Source organism: Castanea sativa, chromosome 5, assembly GCF_040712315.1.
Source record: "Castanea sativa cultivar Marrone di Chiusa Pesio chromosome 5, ASM4071231v1".
NCBI classification, from domain to species: domain Eukaryota; kingdom Viridiplantae; phylum Streptophyta; class Magnoliopsida; order Fagales; family Fagaceae; genus Castanea; species Castanea sativa.
Window position 1 is genome coordinate 53781810 of NC_134017.1, and position 16428 is coordinate 53798237.

Consider the following 16428-nt stretch of genomic DNA (forward strand, 5'->3'; position numbering starts at 1 on the left):
TTATCTTCCTATCAAATTATTAACTTTTACCAAAAAAATAGAAAAGCCTCTAAGCACGCGCTTGAGCGCATGCTTAAAGGCTAGTTTTTTTTAAAGGTTTTGATCCTCCTTTTATAGGAAATATAAAAAGTATTCAAACGAATCTGTTACTTTGTTTCATTTTCTATAAAAAGTTTCCTAAAACGGTCAATTGACAATATCCCTAAAGACATCTATTAACTTTTTCAAAACATTATTAAAAGGAACTTCAATGTCCAAGTCAAAAACAAACCTACACAAAATATAGAGTAATGCTATGGATACAATAATTTCACAATAAAGCCTAAGTGACAAATTATTATTAGTTATCATCTGAGCCCATCACTACATTATTATTAATATTATTATTATTTTAATCTTCCATTAACAGCTTGTCACCTAAGTTTTGTTGTGAAAATATTGTCCCATAATTTTGTTCCAAAATATATACAAGTCACCATGAAAATCCAAAAACTAGGAAAGATAGAAATGAAAAGTTCCCCATCTTGTTCCAAAAGAATGTGGTATTAAAAAAGGATGGACATGTATCATGTAAGATCTCCCTTTGCAATTGACGATTTCCTTAATTAAATTAACTAGTCGGTCCGCTCCTCTGATAGCTTTTTTACATATATGCTTAGTGAGAGGTGCCATGCTAGCTTCATTAGACATTTCAATCAACAAGAGGGAAATTACAAGTCACTGAATTTTACCAAAGAGACCGCCATAAGAGAGTATGTCGTAGTGAGTAAATCAGTAGAGCCTAGATTGAAGAACCTGGTTTTGTCAAAGTGATGCATCAAACGTGATTTGGCCTTTACAAAACATCTCACCACAGCCTCATAGGTCAATTAAGCACATTATTTTGGAAACTATAAATATTCTCAAAGCTTTTGAATGTTGGTTTGTAGCGCATATCTATAAGGAAGCGAACTTCATAGGCGATAGCCCATAATATTATTAGGAAAAAAATGGCTAAATGCCCTTTATTTTTAAAGTACATAGCAAAACACCTATATTTTCAAAGTATTTAATAAAACATCTATATTTTGGAACTTAATTTTAACAAAATTGAGTTCTATGTAAAATTTAAGGAAAAATGCTCACACACCCCTTGAACTTTGAGATAATGGCCAAGACACCCCCTAAACTTTTAATTTGGCCAATTTACTCCACAAACTTTATAGACTTGTCAAATCAGTTCCTCTATTAGTTTGGTGTTAAAAAACTAACAGAAACTCAAACTCACGTGAGCATAAAAATGACCAAGGGAGTATGAATCAATTCAATTGAGAAGGAGAGAGAAAACTTTTGAGAGAGAGAGAGAGAGAGAGGCTATAGAACCAAATTTACAGAACCACATGTCTCTCTCATTCTTTTTCATTATTCTGCTCACTTCTATTTTGTTTGTTTCATTATATTGTTTCTATTTGGCTATCAGCAAATACTTTTTTTTTTCACCATTTTTCTTTTCTTGGGAAAGTTTTTCTTTGACAGTGGTTGTTGATTATATATATATAGACATACACACACACCAACAGAGAGGTTTCTGAAAGAAGCAATGGAAGGGAATAAGAAGACGGCATCTTCTTCCTTGACTTTTGAACTTTTTCGGTCCACTTACAGAATCTTCTTTGCCATCTGGGATTTTTGGGTCTATCTTTGTGCCTTCAACCAAAGTATTGGTTTTAATTTCAGTTCAACCCTGTTGTTTTGAGCTAATGTTTAGAATCTATAAATAGGTGATGTATTTTCTTCGATTGTTTCGATTTGATTTTCATTGCTTTTATTGTGTTATGTTCATTTGTTTTATGCATTTTATGGTATTAGTACCAATTTTGTTTTTACAGTGGGAGCCTTCTATAGTTTGTCTATCTCTCTCTCTAAAGCTTTCTCTCTCCATCTCAATTGAACTGATTCATACTCCCTTGTCATTTTTATGCTCACGTGAGTTTCGGTTAGTTGTTTAACACCAAACTCACAGAGGTATTGATTTGGCAAATGTATAAAGTTTATGGAGTAAATTGGCCAAATTAAAAGTTCAGGGGGTGTTTTGACTACTACCTCAAAGTTCAGGGGATGTATGAGCATTTTTCCCTAATATTTAATATCCTCAAATCGAGTTTTATATGTATTTTTAAGTAGAACTTGACATTAGTAATGTCAAGATCTACTTAAATTTTCAAAAAAATAATTAAGTAACAAAATATGCATAGAACTTGACATACTAAATACTTTGAAAAAAGAGGTGTTTTGCTACACTCTTAAAAAATAAAAGATATTTAGCCATTTTGCTCAATATCATCAAGTGGGTTGTTTTTTGTAATTTCGAGAGAATGAAGAATGATACGTGATGAGCTTATGTGTCAGTTTACTATAAATATGGATGAATCATAATGAACTGACATCATTTTATTGGATAAACTAAACAAATGTGATGAACTTAAGTGTCACTTAATGAAAAATATGGACTAGAAGATTGTTGATGCAAATGAAATACAATTACAAATGGTGATATCTAAATTCTGAAACTTTAGAGTATAAAATTCAAAGGCCTCCAGATATCAAGAGTATGCTTTGCACTTTTGAGCATTCACATCAATTTGTGTATAATAGAAAAAGATGTAGAATTTACACAATTTTATTTAAAAATGACTCGCATCAATTAATGTTTAAATTTTTAAGTTTACTATAGTAATCATGTAAATTTACACTGAAATTATTTATTTAGCATTTAGTTGTTTATAATTTCTTTATGTATCTTGAGCATGAAAAAAAAGAGTGAATGATAGTTGTTATGTGTGAAAAAAGATAAACAACTAAAAAATTCAAGAAAAATTAACATTTTAATAAAATATAGTATAAAATAAATAATATGATATGAGAGGTTTAAAAAAATAATTACTTAAAAAAAAAATAAAAAAAAAAGTAAGTTTTTATACTACTATAGACTTGAATTTTTGCACCGAGGAATGGTTTGAGCCTTTTAGCTAAACTCAACATTTTTAAAGTTTGGGGTTTAATTTATTATTTTTTAAAGTTTAGCTGTTCATCATTTACAACCCAAAAATATAGGGTCTAAAGTGAAAACATTCCCAATGATAACTATCTATGGTAAAGATAGAAATCTAAAGATCAGTCAATCTGAGTGGACAAGGACAGAGAGAGTGAGCTAGATTAATGAAAGCGCTTTAGCAGGTAACATCCATGATCCATGTTCCACTCTCTCTCACTCTCTCCATCCATTGAGAAAAATCCTAGTACTCCAGTCTACCGCACGTGAAACTGTCAAATTCCTTCCTTACTAGCATTTTGCTAAGTACTAAAAAGTGAAAAATACATCTTCTTCAGCAACTACTGTTACAAAAGTACTTTACGAATCTCTCAATTCTGCTGACTCCACACTCTGTCTCTCTCGCCTTTGCGGGGGAGGCCAAATCTGTTGCTGTTGCTGCTTCATATGCATAACAAATGTGTTCAGATCTTCTCTCACAAATCACAACACTGGTAAGCCTCTTTTCATTCATCATTGTATAAGGTTTTCTAAATTGTTTTTTAAATTTTGTTACTTTTTTTCTTTCTGGGTATGTTAAATCTCTAAAGAATTTTCAAGTTTTGGAAATGACAAGTTGGTTTTTTTATGAGAGTTTGGAAGTCTTCAGTCTTCACTACTTGTTTGATGAAATGTTTAGATAGCACAATTCAAGTATCTGATTGGTTGGCAAGCACATTTGGGCAAATAACTAAGATTTAGTGTTCATTCAGAAGGATTGACAAATTAGGAGCACAGGATAGTTAGAACATGGACTTGTAGGAAGAATATTTGACTGAATAAGATTTTCTAAATTGTTTTTAAATTTGATTTTTTTCTTTCTTTCTTTCTTTCTTTTTGGGTATGTTAAATCCCCTAGGACAGGTTTTGAATTGTCGTGAGTGTGATCGGTTTGTTAATTGATTGAGGAGTGAGGATTTGGTGTGGTTTGAGACAATGTTATTGGAATTTTATATGTGTCAATTTAGCGCAGTTTGAAGTGGCATTCAGTTCAAAAAATAGTTTGATTTTAATTTTGTTCAAATGTATTCAAAATCATTTTTTGTTTTAGTTGCTGAGTGAGGATTTTTTTTTTTAATTTAAATTTTTAAAAATGCATATGAAAATATCTACAATTGAGTTCTGATTAGCAGTGATGCTTTGCTGTTAGGTTTTCTTTGCTGGATTTTTTGAATGGTCGTGTGATTGGTTTATTGATTGATAGAGGAGTGAGTTTTTGGTTGCGAAAATAGTTATTGGAATTTAATATGAGTTAATTAAGGCAGTAAGAAGTGAAATTCAGCTTAACAATGGTTTGATTTTAACTTTGTGAAAATAATTCATAAATTGTTGTTCGTTTTAGTTGCTGAGGATTTTTTTTTTTTTTTTATCTTTGAAAATAACAATGATGCTATTGCTAAGTGTTATAATACATTTAGTAGCGCCAAAAGTGGTTATTGGTGTAATTAGCTTCAGGAATATCCATTAAATCAGATCCTTGGTAGTCACTAGGTTATATATTCTGAGTTAGAGCCTTTTTGAGGCTCAAGATATAGGATCTGTAATTCTGCATCTATTGCCTAGTAGAAATAGCAGCTCGATATTGTTAAGATTATGAAGGATGACATATAGAAGTTCTGGTGAGGTATAAAGATGACGTCCTTTGTATATTTATGTATTATAGATACTTATAAATTATGATATATTGCTTTGAGAAATTCTCTGTATATTATTTTCCCCGCAATTAATGATTCTGATGTATTGATTCGTTTCAGTTCAATGCAGATAAGGGCCCATTTCAGCGGACTTATGCTGCTCAGGTACTGCATCTATGTTTCATGTAGGCAACCACATTATCTACTTGCACTATAGGTATCATCTTTGTATTGTTTGCCTCTGTACGTTTTATTTACACTGAATTTAAGTTATAAGGTGTAGAAAAATTGAATATATTCATGCTTAGGTTGTGAATTCTTACATATTCAAATTATCCTGGAGTATGATACCATAACCTCCCCAGAACTGTAGTTCATAGTGTGATACTGTGCAGTTCCTCAAACAAACCCCCCACCCAAAAAAAAGGAGATATAAGCAGAAAACAATTAAAATAGAAAAAATACTGAAAATACATGCACCACACCTAAAGCTTTTTGATGGTAGCCTCTTTTGTATTTAAGAAGTAGGTGTTATCATACTTTTCCTATCTGACCTCCTACTACTATTTAGTTTGGTCAAATCATTTTCTGGAAGACGGGGATCAACCAGTTCTTGTCATTTGTTTCTTTATTTTATTCAGTATGCTGTGGTAACTTAGGTAATATGTTTCTTAGTCTTGCTGGCTTGACATGGTTTGGGTTATTACTGTGGGTAGGAGGATACGATATATGATGGAATAGATACTTTTTTTGACTATGATGATTTGCTTTCTAGTAAACCTCATACATGTGGGTGTTTTCAGTGATTCCTTTACCTGACACTAACAGAGATTGAAAGCTTCAGTCATCTTCTCTGTTGGGATTGATCATGATCATTAGTTATTTGTTTTTAAAAATCTGTGACTTGATAGGTTATCACAGAAGTTTAATAAGATACATCTAAAAGTCTCCTCTTTTGCCAAATTGTGAAATTGATGTCTTGTAAAATACCCAAATCCAAAGACCAATATAGAAATCTATCTTTTTCACTATTAAATTGTATTTAATAGTGGGTAAACATCATAGCATACTGAATCAAATAAAGAAACTATAATGAGTATACACACACACACAAAACCCTGACCTCTTTAAAGTGTTGATTTATATACAAACACTATTCTTAAGGTGTTGTACCACACAAACAATTTTTTGTTTACATGTCAGAAGACATGAACAAGGACAATTACTATTATTTTGATTTGTTTTGGTTAAATGACATCTTCATTTTGATCATAGCTATCACTGTTATGAATTTTTATTAAGCACAAGAGAATTATATAAAATGTTATGTTATTTTTAAACTTTGCACGACTAAATTATTATCAAATTTTGTCCATTTATTATTGTTTCAAATTTTCTATACAAAAAGTTTTAGAAATTGAAAAACCTTGAGTAATTTTTTTTGAAGATAAGATAGTAACTTAATATATTGAGAAATGTTGTGCATTAAATGTGCTGCATGAATTGTTGAACAGGGCTTGTTTTTCATTTTTTGTAGTTGAATCTTAGTAAATGTAATTGCAGGAGGCACTCAAGCAAGGTCAAGTAGTGAATTTAACTAGATTTGCTTGCACGTGTAATGATTAGAAAACTTTGTGTGTCTAATGTTCAATGAATATTAGAAACGTTGATTTATTGTGCGTTGAGTGTGCTTTTGCTAAGTAAAGAAATGTTAAAAGAATCTTATTTCATGAGAAAGAGCAGAGGGACCTAATTATATTATTCTTTGGGGGGAAGGGGGGGGAGATGGCCGGATGGGAGTGGTGGTGAGGGTTGTGCATTTTTCTTGGAATAGGAAATCCTTGGTCAGGGTTGTGCATTTGTTGATTTTGAAACTTTTCAATGTTGATCTAGATATATCCCATAAATATAATTTTCCATTGTTTAATTTCTTATGTGGTAGCTGCTTCACTATACTGCCAGGTTAATGATCAATGTTATAGTTTACTTAAAGAAAAAAAAAGATCATTGTTATAGTATAGTTGAAGCTAGATGTCAGGGCCTTTTACTTTGTCTGCATAACCTTTTTTTTTTCTTAAATTTTTATACGCAAGCAGTTTTACTCATGATGCTATTATCACTTTTGACATTGTTGGCTATTGCTTGACTTAGATTTTGTTTCATATATATCAAGGTTGAACAAATTTCTTCATTGAATAACTTATCATATATTCTTATGGCATTTGATTTCAATCCCATTTATGCTCTTCTCCCTAGTATTTCTGGTGGAATCCATATTTATAAGTGGATGCCTCTATGACCCTGTCCAATTTAGCAGATCTCTTGCACACACACTGATTGATGACTCTTGACTGAGAAACGCAAAATCATGTACCCATCTATTGGTGATAGAAATTATCATCATCAGATATTTGGGATCAATGTTATATGTATTTATGGCCATCTATTAGCATGAGATAAATGGGCTTTTTACTATCAAAAGATTTGCATCGGATTTTCATTTAGAGATCACCTATTGTCATAAGTAATGGGTTTCTCTAATGCATATTTTCCATTTCCTGATATCCAGTAAAACAATTTTATGTAGAGTTTTGGCTCCTTGTGATTTTTGTCTATATTGCTTTGCAAGTTAGTCATTTTTTGCTCTTTTGTTAATTTGCTCCTGTTGACTATTATGAGCTATATTTATTTAGTTTTCTTCTAATATGTGATAGGCATGAAGCTACTGTCTTTTCTGGAACCATTTGGTAGTAGATAAAGAGCTGTTTTTTAGACTGGCTCATTTGAAAACTATTGACAGAGTAAGTATCTAGAAAAAACTAAAGGTGAAGTAAGAGGATGATGACATTTCCAAAGCGTTACTTGATTGTCATTTTAACCTTCATCAGCACATCTGTTTGCTACATAGAACGTGTTGGCTTCTCTATTGCATATACAATTGCAGCTGATGCTGCTAGGGTAAACCAATCAACTAAAGGAACTATACTTGCTACATTCTATTGTGGATATGCCTGTTCTCAGGTACCTGGTGGATGGGCAGCTCAGAGAATTGGTGGAAGGAAGGTTCTCCTTATTTCTTTTGTGTTATGGTCATTGACTTGTGCATTAGTACCACTAGACCCCAATCAAGTCACAGTTTTAGTGATTGCGCGCTTACTTGTTGGTGTGGCACAAGGCTTCATCTTCCCCTCCATCCACACAGTTCTAGCGCAGTGGGTTCCACCCCACGAAAGATCCAGATCTGTTTCTCTAACAATGTCTGGGATGTACCTTGGAGCAGCTGCAGGAATGCTTTTCCTTCCAAGCTTAGTAAAGTATAGAGGACCCCAATCAGTATTTCTTGCTGAGGCGGCATTAGGTGCCATGTGGTGCATGCTTTGGTTCAACTATGCTAGTGATCCTCCTTGGTCTGAACATCCAAAAGCCACTGCTGCTGGTTTTGGTGAATCTTTGTTGCCAGTTAAAGGAAACCAGAAAGGGAAAGTGGAGAATGGAGGAATTTCTGCCAGAACTGCCAACATACCATGGAAAAAAATTGTACTCAGCTTGCCAGTTTGGGCAATCGTGGTAAATAATTTCACCTTCCATTATGGTTTGTATGTGTTGATGAACTGGCTGCCAACATACTTTGAGAAAGGCCTGCAGCTTAGCCTTCAGGAGATGGGATCCTCTAAAATGATGCCTTATTTTAACATGTTTATATTTTCAAATATTGGCGGGGTGGTTGCTGACCACTTAATCACCAAGAAAATCTTGTCAGTGACTGGAGTCAGGAAGTTGTTGAACACTGTAGGGTTCTTAGTTGCTTCTCTTGCATTGATAGCACTTCCTATCTTCAGAACTTCCAGTGGGGCAGTGTTTTGTTCTTCTGTGGCTCTTGGTTTCTTGGCTCTAGGAAGAGCTGGGTTTGCTGTGAACCACATGGATATTGCTCCGAGATATGCAGGGATTGTTATGGGAGTTTCTAATACTGCCGGTACCTTTGCTGGCATTATTGGAGTTCATCTCACTGGTTGTCTTCTTGAAACTGCAAAAACTTCTGATTCAGGTCTTTCAAGTCCAGATAGCTGGAGATTAGTGTTTTACATACCAGGGTATCTATGCATCTTTAGTAGTTTGGTGTTTTTATTGTTTTCCACAGGGGAGAGAATTTTTGACTGAGTTAATCTTGTTCCAAGTCAAGATAAAATCTCACCAATACTTAGTTACGGTCAAGATTCAATTTACAAATATCTTCTGATGAGCCCTACAAATATCACGGGAGTTCGAAAATCAGTCTCTCCAATCAATTGGTTGTAAGGTTGTTAACCACGACTTCTTCCAGACCCTTACAAAAGTGGGAGCATTGTGCGCTAGGTACGACTTTTGTTGATGAGTGTTATGAGGGTTGCCCAGCATATCATTCTTTTCCAGGAAGGGTGTAAGATGTCCAGCAGTCCATACAAGAATTTAAATGGTAGTGTGGCCATAGGATAGAAAGATATTGAAAAATATTCTTTAATGTTCCAAATGTAAAGAATATGTAACTTATTTGCTTGTTTTTTCAATCGCTACACCATAATCGAGCAGGTTTTCATTTGGCTTGTGAAACATTGCATCTTCATGACATGTTCAGGAATCAGGTGTGATTTATTGACTGCACAGAAAATAAGGTATCAGATCTCTGTGACCGTATGTCAAGGGCTTGTTGCTCGTATGGTTTCATATACCTTTTACCTTACTAGTTTCTAGAAGTTCGACTAAATTTAGTAGCAATTTCACTTACTCTAAAAATGGTTGAGTAGGTTAGTCAGTCACAAGATCTGACCAATTGAGATTTATAAGGAAATAACAGATTTAATTATCAAAGAATCTTGCCTATATTCAAGTTAATCCAGATATTACTTGATTGGCAAACAATAGACTGAAAGAATTCTCAATGCTTTGGGTAAGCAAATCAAAAGCAGGTCCATAGTACTATAGTAGAAGGAGAATGTATTTGGTATTATATAATAATGGTATCAAAATCTAAGAAGTGATAAATTTACAAAAAATATATATATATATATATATATATATATATATATATATATATATATATCTATCCATTAACAACTGCAAGACATGTGTTAGAAGTAATTATATTTGCACATATTTTTTGTTTATTGGATTTTGATACGAATGACAAAGTATTGTTTGGTATAAAATATTTTTTTATTGTAGAACACCTAATTAGAGCATTCAATCCAATATGAAGAAAGTTCTACATCTTGCAAAATTAATTCTTATTCAACTTAAGGTGTTTACAAGAAAAAAATGAGATGTCATTTTTGATCACTTAAGCATAGGAAATTTCGAAGCCATCACCACGTGGGTGCCCTATCATCATATTTTCCCTGTTTTGCAAGCATCAAATTTTTAAGATTTGAACCATTTCTTCAATAGAGAAAAAAAAAAAAGAAAAAAAAAAGAAGGAGCCGTGCTCGAGTTAGAGTTGAATTCAGTCATTTGTCAAAGTCAAGCTCAAAGAACTTTCTTGTTCTATATCTTTCATTTTAAGAATATTCCGTGCCTTCATCATGTTTTTTTTTGTTGTTGATCATCGTGCCTTCATCATGCTGATAAGCAAACAACATAATTATTAGCGAACTTTGCCCCTAAATCCTAAGTACACGACACGACATCTAAATAACACTGGTTTTCAAATCAAACCCACCTTCTCTTTCTATTTGCCAAGCAAAAACAAAATGCGGAATGCCCCATATACATGTACAAACAAATATATATATATATATATATATATATATATATATATATATATATATATATATATATCTAAGCAGACAAAAAAGACAACCAAATATCCCACGGGATCTACTGCTTAAAAATTTTAGGAACAACAACTTTCATAAATATTTTCTAAAAATTTTAATTTAAAAAAAAAAAGCCAAATTGTAAACTAAGTCTAAGAATATTTAAATTTTACACTCTGAAATTTCAGAATTTGAATTTTACCCTATCAAGTTTTATTTCGTTTGTAGTTTTTGTAGGCTAAAAAATTTTAAATGACATGGCATAAAAAAATGAGCACAAATTTAATTTGATGAATTAAATATGCGTGGCAAGCTTATGTGGTACTTAACGAAAAATATGAATGGAAATATTGCTGAGGCAAATGAAATAGAACTTAAAAGAAAGTAAAATTCAAATTCTAAAATTTATGGTATAAAATTCAAATACTCTTGAACTTTAAGAGTATTAAAAAAATGGTAAACCTTATAAAGTAACAAATTAGTAAACAACCAATCACAATTGATTAGTTGTTTATTAATGACTAGTATGTAACCCATGTTTACGCACAAGAATGAAGAATTGTAGCAGTGCTATTGATATTAGATTGTGTCATTAAACATATAGGACATAGTTCGGCCAGTATATTTGGAGATACTAAAATAGTTTTTTCTTGCAATTTTTATGATATTGGTTACACTAAATTAACTCACTTGGTACAAAAATTTAAAATTTAGATTAGATAGGACACGTAACACAAAATTAGACTTTAATTGGATTCCAACTTGAATTCCAATTATATTTTCTCTTTAACTTTGCGTATTACTATATGGGTTCGATTAAGTTAAGTCATTTATTCATGGTAAAATTTTCTCGGGAATTGAAAAAGCTGTCAATACTTTTTAAATTCTCGATTCATTTTTTTTTTCAAAAAATGAATAATTATTGTGTGCCCTTAGGGCACACATTAGTAAAATCCTTACTATATATATATATATATAAATGTTACTGCACAAATTGTACAAATTTATGTGGTAATAATGAATGTAATTAGTGAACTTTAACTACTTACTAAATGAGTGTTTGAATTCTTTTTTCACTGATTAGTGACACATTTGAGTTGTACACCTAAGTCTCTTCTAGACCTTGGGAATGGTGATCCTAGAGGTCTGGTTGAGCTACACTAGGATGCAGATCTATCTCTAAGGTAGATAGGTGACTGCCTATGGGGCTGATGTAGATCGGTTGGAGATCTAAACCGGGATATGTCCAGAGGTTGCCTACACTCATAATCTAGAGAAGTGCTAAGCCTAGATCTGTCGAAACTTAACCTAACCATGCCGTCGGCTAGTTGTTGGACAAATTCTAGATCTGGATTCTGGGCTGGGTTTTGGATCTGTAGAGTATGGCTCTCATTCTCTAAAGTCCAGTTTGTTGGGAAAGTGACTTCGGACCATTTGAGGGTTCTATATATATATATGAGTTTGGTTAACGTGTACCCTAAGGGCACACGTTAAGCTATCCATTTTTTAAAACATTTTTTCGAGAATTGAAAAAATTGTCAATACTTTTTCAATTCCTGAAAAAATATTTTCAAAAGTAATTTATTATTGTGTGCCCTTAGCCACACATTAACAAAACCCTATATATATATTTTTGCAACCGTGTACCCCAAAACTTCTAACTTTAATAAATGTACTTCTAGATCTAGTAGTAGGAAATCTATAGGATATGAACTTAGGAAGCTACGGGAGAAGAAATGGAAAGGATGAAATGTGGATAAAGACGAGACAACTACAAGACGAACATAGGAGGGTGTAAGAAGATCATGGAAGCTTATTAATGGCATATATTGCTAGAATACTATAGAAAATAACTGCAGAATATGGGATAGAACACAAAACAAGATACAACAAACTGGTAGATATTATTATGTTGAACAAGGTTTTTACAGGACTGGAAGACATAGACTGTAAAATATTACACAAGCTAGCTGACTCTCTAATTTTTCTTACTCTTATTCATTCTCTCTTTTTTGTTCTCGCTTCACTCTGCTAAACTAATGATACAAAGGGCCTTTTTATAGGCAAACATTTTACAAGAAGACGAAATATGTTACAGTAACAAAGCGTGAAGTCTGAGTTCTTGCTTTACAGGTGTTGGAAACTGGCGGAGGACGCAGGATGGGCTGGCTTCTGCAAAATCTTCTTCTGACAACGGAAATCCTGGAACTGAAGTAAAGGACTAGTGATAATGCATGCATCCTTGAAAGGAGTGTGTCGGCAAGGTAGAAAAGGAGGCCAAGACAAAAGTGGGTCCAAAGTGGGTCCCACAATTTTCTTTTTCTTTTTTTCTTGTTTTTTTTTTTTTTTTTTTTTTTGTACATAATTTCTTCTAATCATCTCTTCCTTGGAACCATTCTTCATCAATGTCTGCATCTGGATTAGGATTATGGTAATAGGGATCATCAAAATCAAACGGACTGGGCATTTCCCAATGGTGTTGATGAGGCCATTGCTGTCTGCAAATGTCTGGGTCGGCGGGTACAATTTCTGGAAGGATTCCCTGGTTGAGAGGTCTGCCATTGAAAGTGAATAGTGACGGGATATCCATGATACATCTGTGTGTACGTGAATAGTACCGTCGGCATTTGTTACCCAATGGACATCTGGAGGGTGGACAATTCCTTCTGCTTGAACATTATCTTTGGAATTTAGCTTTGCAACTATACATGCTGAAGTGATTCTTTGACCAAACCTGGGGTGATCGGCTTTGTGATACTTGGACCATTGACCATCATGAGCATCATTCTTCAAAAGTTCGTGCCAGAATTTGTTAAAATATTTATTATCATGAAGAAAAATGTATAAGTAGAAACGTGGTTCAAAGTGAATGCACAAGTAATACTCATTGAGTAAGTACCACATGTAAAGGTAATGAACAACATTCCAACGTGTTATCCAAAATGCAAATGGGGTTTTCCATGGTTGCTCAATATCTGGATAAATGGCAAGGAAATGGTTCTGGTCTTGTGTGAGGTAATTGTGGAGGACTTGGATGATTCTTTTGGATCTGGCTTGAAGGGTTAGGGTTTTTATTTGGTCTTTTATGTCGGAGGGAAGGGTTTCTATTATTTCCATGATGTCATTGGAGGATGAAGAGGAGGAGGAAGGACCGGAGGATGAGGATGGATCTGTTATTGGATATACACATAAGGGTGGAGGGATTATAGTGGTATGGAGAATTTGGAGGTTTTACGGAAAGGTAATCGATGATAAAGTTATACGTACCTTTGATGTGCTTGACTTGGAAGGACCATTGTGAAAACCAATTTGACCATCTAAGTAACTGGGGATGGGGGAGCATTTTTCTTTTAAATTGGAGCATCTTTGGGAAGGAAGACATATCCATTTCTACAAGAAAATTGTGACCAAGGAGGTGAAACTAGAACTTCTCAATACCATGTTTAACTGCCGAGAATTTCTTTGAAAGTGGAATGATAATGGAGTTACGAAGGCTTGAATGCACCGCTTTTGTATCCACAAATACTTCTTTTTCCATTAATTTCTTCAAAGAGAATTTCTTGCCCAATACTCAAATCACTTGCATCTACGTCTAAAATCCTTTCTGTGCTGGAATGCGCAAAGGGGAAGCTTTTCTGCTAATTTTTTCAAGCTGTTGAAGCCTTGTATTAACTGAATTCCATCTTTGGAGGAGATTTCTTCAATAACTTGGACAAACAATCTACGTATGCGGAAATTTTTGGAATGAAATCGACATGTAATTAACAATTCCAAGAAACTGTTGGATCTGCTTAGTGTGGTGAGTATATGCGGAAATTCATGAGAGTCTTGCTATGTGAGTGCAAAGTGTACTTTCCATCTGAAATGTTTACTCCAAGGAAATCAATAGAGGATACTCCTATGACCATTTTCTTTTAAGAAAGCATTATCCCTTGAGCTTTTACTAAATTGTAAAATTCGATAAGCAATTTTTCATGGGATTCGCATCTTTTGAGAATAGGAGGATATCATCTACATAGATCAATGCATTTGACAACGGTGGTTGGAAAAGAGTTACCATTGCTTTTTGGAGCTTGGGATGGAGCATTTTTGAGGTCAAAAGGCATTACCGTCCATTGATAATGGTGGTACGGAATGCAAAAATTTGTCTTGTATCTTTCTTACGGATGGATTCCAAGTTGCCAAAATCCTGCTTTAAGATCAAACTTTGAAAATACTTTGGCATTGGAAAGATGCTGGAAAAGAGCACTTTTGTTTGGCGGTGGAAACTTGTCATCGACGCAAGAAATGATTAAGATCTTGGTAGTTGATTACCAATCGAGCTTTCCTCGAACTTGTTCTGCATGCTTGTTAACATAGAAGGCTTCACATGCCCATGGAGAAGTTGTGGGTTCAATGAGGTTTTACGAGAGAAGGGTAGCTAACTCCTGCTTAGCTAGGGACAAGTGTTACGGGTTCATACCTCTATGACTAGCTTTTGTAGGGTTAACATCTTCATTCTTTTTGAAGGGAGGGTTATGAAAAAGGCTGGGTTTTCCATAGTGGTTTTGGGTTTTTGAGAAGGAATTCGAGTGGTGGGTGGACACTGACATTCATTGATGATGTGGGCTTTCAAGGAATCAAAGGGGTTTAGTGAAAACAAATGTGGTACTGGGTCCATGTGAGAAGGTGTTGTTTATGCAAGAGGCCTTTTGAAGACCATCGAGGCTAGGTATCTGGTGAAGGAGGTCGAATCCTATAAGGAGGTCTCTTTGTGAGAGGGGATCATCCGAGGACTTGGTGTTTAATGGTAAGGGTTGGAAATATTCTAATGTGAATGGGTTTACTTTTAAGGGTGATCGGGAATGTTTCTCCATTGTTGCTACGAACATACGATGATGGGGTAACCAAAAATCTTAGAGTAAAATCTTAGGATGAAGGATTATTCTTCTTGCTGCGCTCCTGTATCAAACAAGGCTATCAACGGGATGGAGTCTGGAGGTAGGTATCAAGAAGGATGTGAACTTGGGCTATTGGTGTGGGGCCAATTATCGGGGCTATAAGAGGCTGAGATGTGTATATAGTTTGGATTTACGGATGCGAATCATCTGTAATGCTTGAATGCGGTTCATCTTCTAAGGATGAATAGGCTATGGCTTGCCAAGGCTTGGGGAGAATAATCATCATCAAGTGAAAAGAGTGATTCCACATCTGAAAATGGGGTATCATCTGCATGAATCTGGGCTTGCTCCAAAAGCTTTGCTGCTTTTGCTTTCTTTGGACAATTTTTTGCAAAATGACCGGGCTTTCTGCATACAAAACAGACTTTTGAATTTTTTCCTTTGAATTGCTTTCTTCTGAGAAACGGGCTTCCATTTCTTTTTTCTGAAAAACTTCTTTTTTGGATGAGAATATTTCTTCTTCTTCCAAGAATACTTTTTGTAATGATCTCTTCTCTTGGTTGGACAAGAACAATTCTTATCATAACACTTAATCTGCAAATCTTTTCTTTTGCAATTGTCTTTGAGCTTGCTATGGATCTTGTCAATCTCCGAAAGAAATTTTCTTTGATTGCATAGTTTTTCCAAAGCAATAAGGACATGCTGATAGATTTCTCCAATAGAGGCTTGCTGCAAGGTGATTTTTTGAAGATTCATCATGCGAAGAGTTTCATCACCAAGTGGTTCTGGAAAAGAATTCAAGAAAGTGTGCTTGGAATTGACATCATCCATGCCATTAAAGGCATAATATCTGCTTGACATTCTGTCAAAGTGTTTCTCCAAATCTTTTCTTTCAAAAGAACAGCATTTCATCAATAGGAACTCATCTCTGGCTACTTCAGTGTAATGGGCTAATGAACCAAGAAATTCATTATGGAGGATCGTGAAAAAATCCTCGAGTGTGTTACTCTGGGTTGCTTGTCTTTGCCTGTATTCTCCAAGGTTAATCCACC

At 34.1% G+C, this 16428-nt stretch overlaps 1 protein-coding gene across 3 annotated transcripts; it reads left to right on the top strand.

The window, feature by feature from the left end:
- Positions 1–3118: 3118 nt before the first annotated feature.
- Positions 3119–9307, top strand: LOC142633720 (putative anion transporter 5). Of its 3 annotated transcripts, none has more exons than XM_075807966.1 (3): positions 3119–3525; positions 4825–4869; positions 7419–9307. In XM_075807966.1, exon 3 carries the CDS (start codon positions 7543–7545, stop codon positions 8863–8865), a length of 1323 nt encoding a protein of 440 aa, XP_075664081.1. In that variant the 5' UTR covers positions 3119–3525; positions 4825–4869; positions 7419–7542; the 3' UTR covers positions 8866–9307. The 3 variants fall into 3 exon arrangements, with proteins under 3 accessions (XP_075664081.1, XP_075664082.1, XP_075664083.1); XM_075807967.1 differs by having other exon boundaries at positions 3259–3525; positions 4825–4921; XM_075807968.1 differs by having other exon boundaries at positions 3352–3525; positions 4835–4869.
- Positions 9308–16428: the final 7121 nt, after the last annotated feature.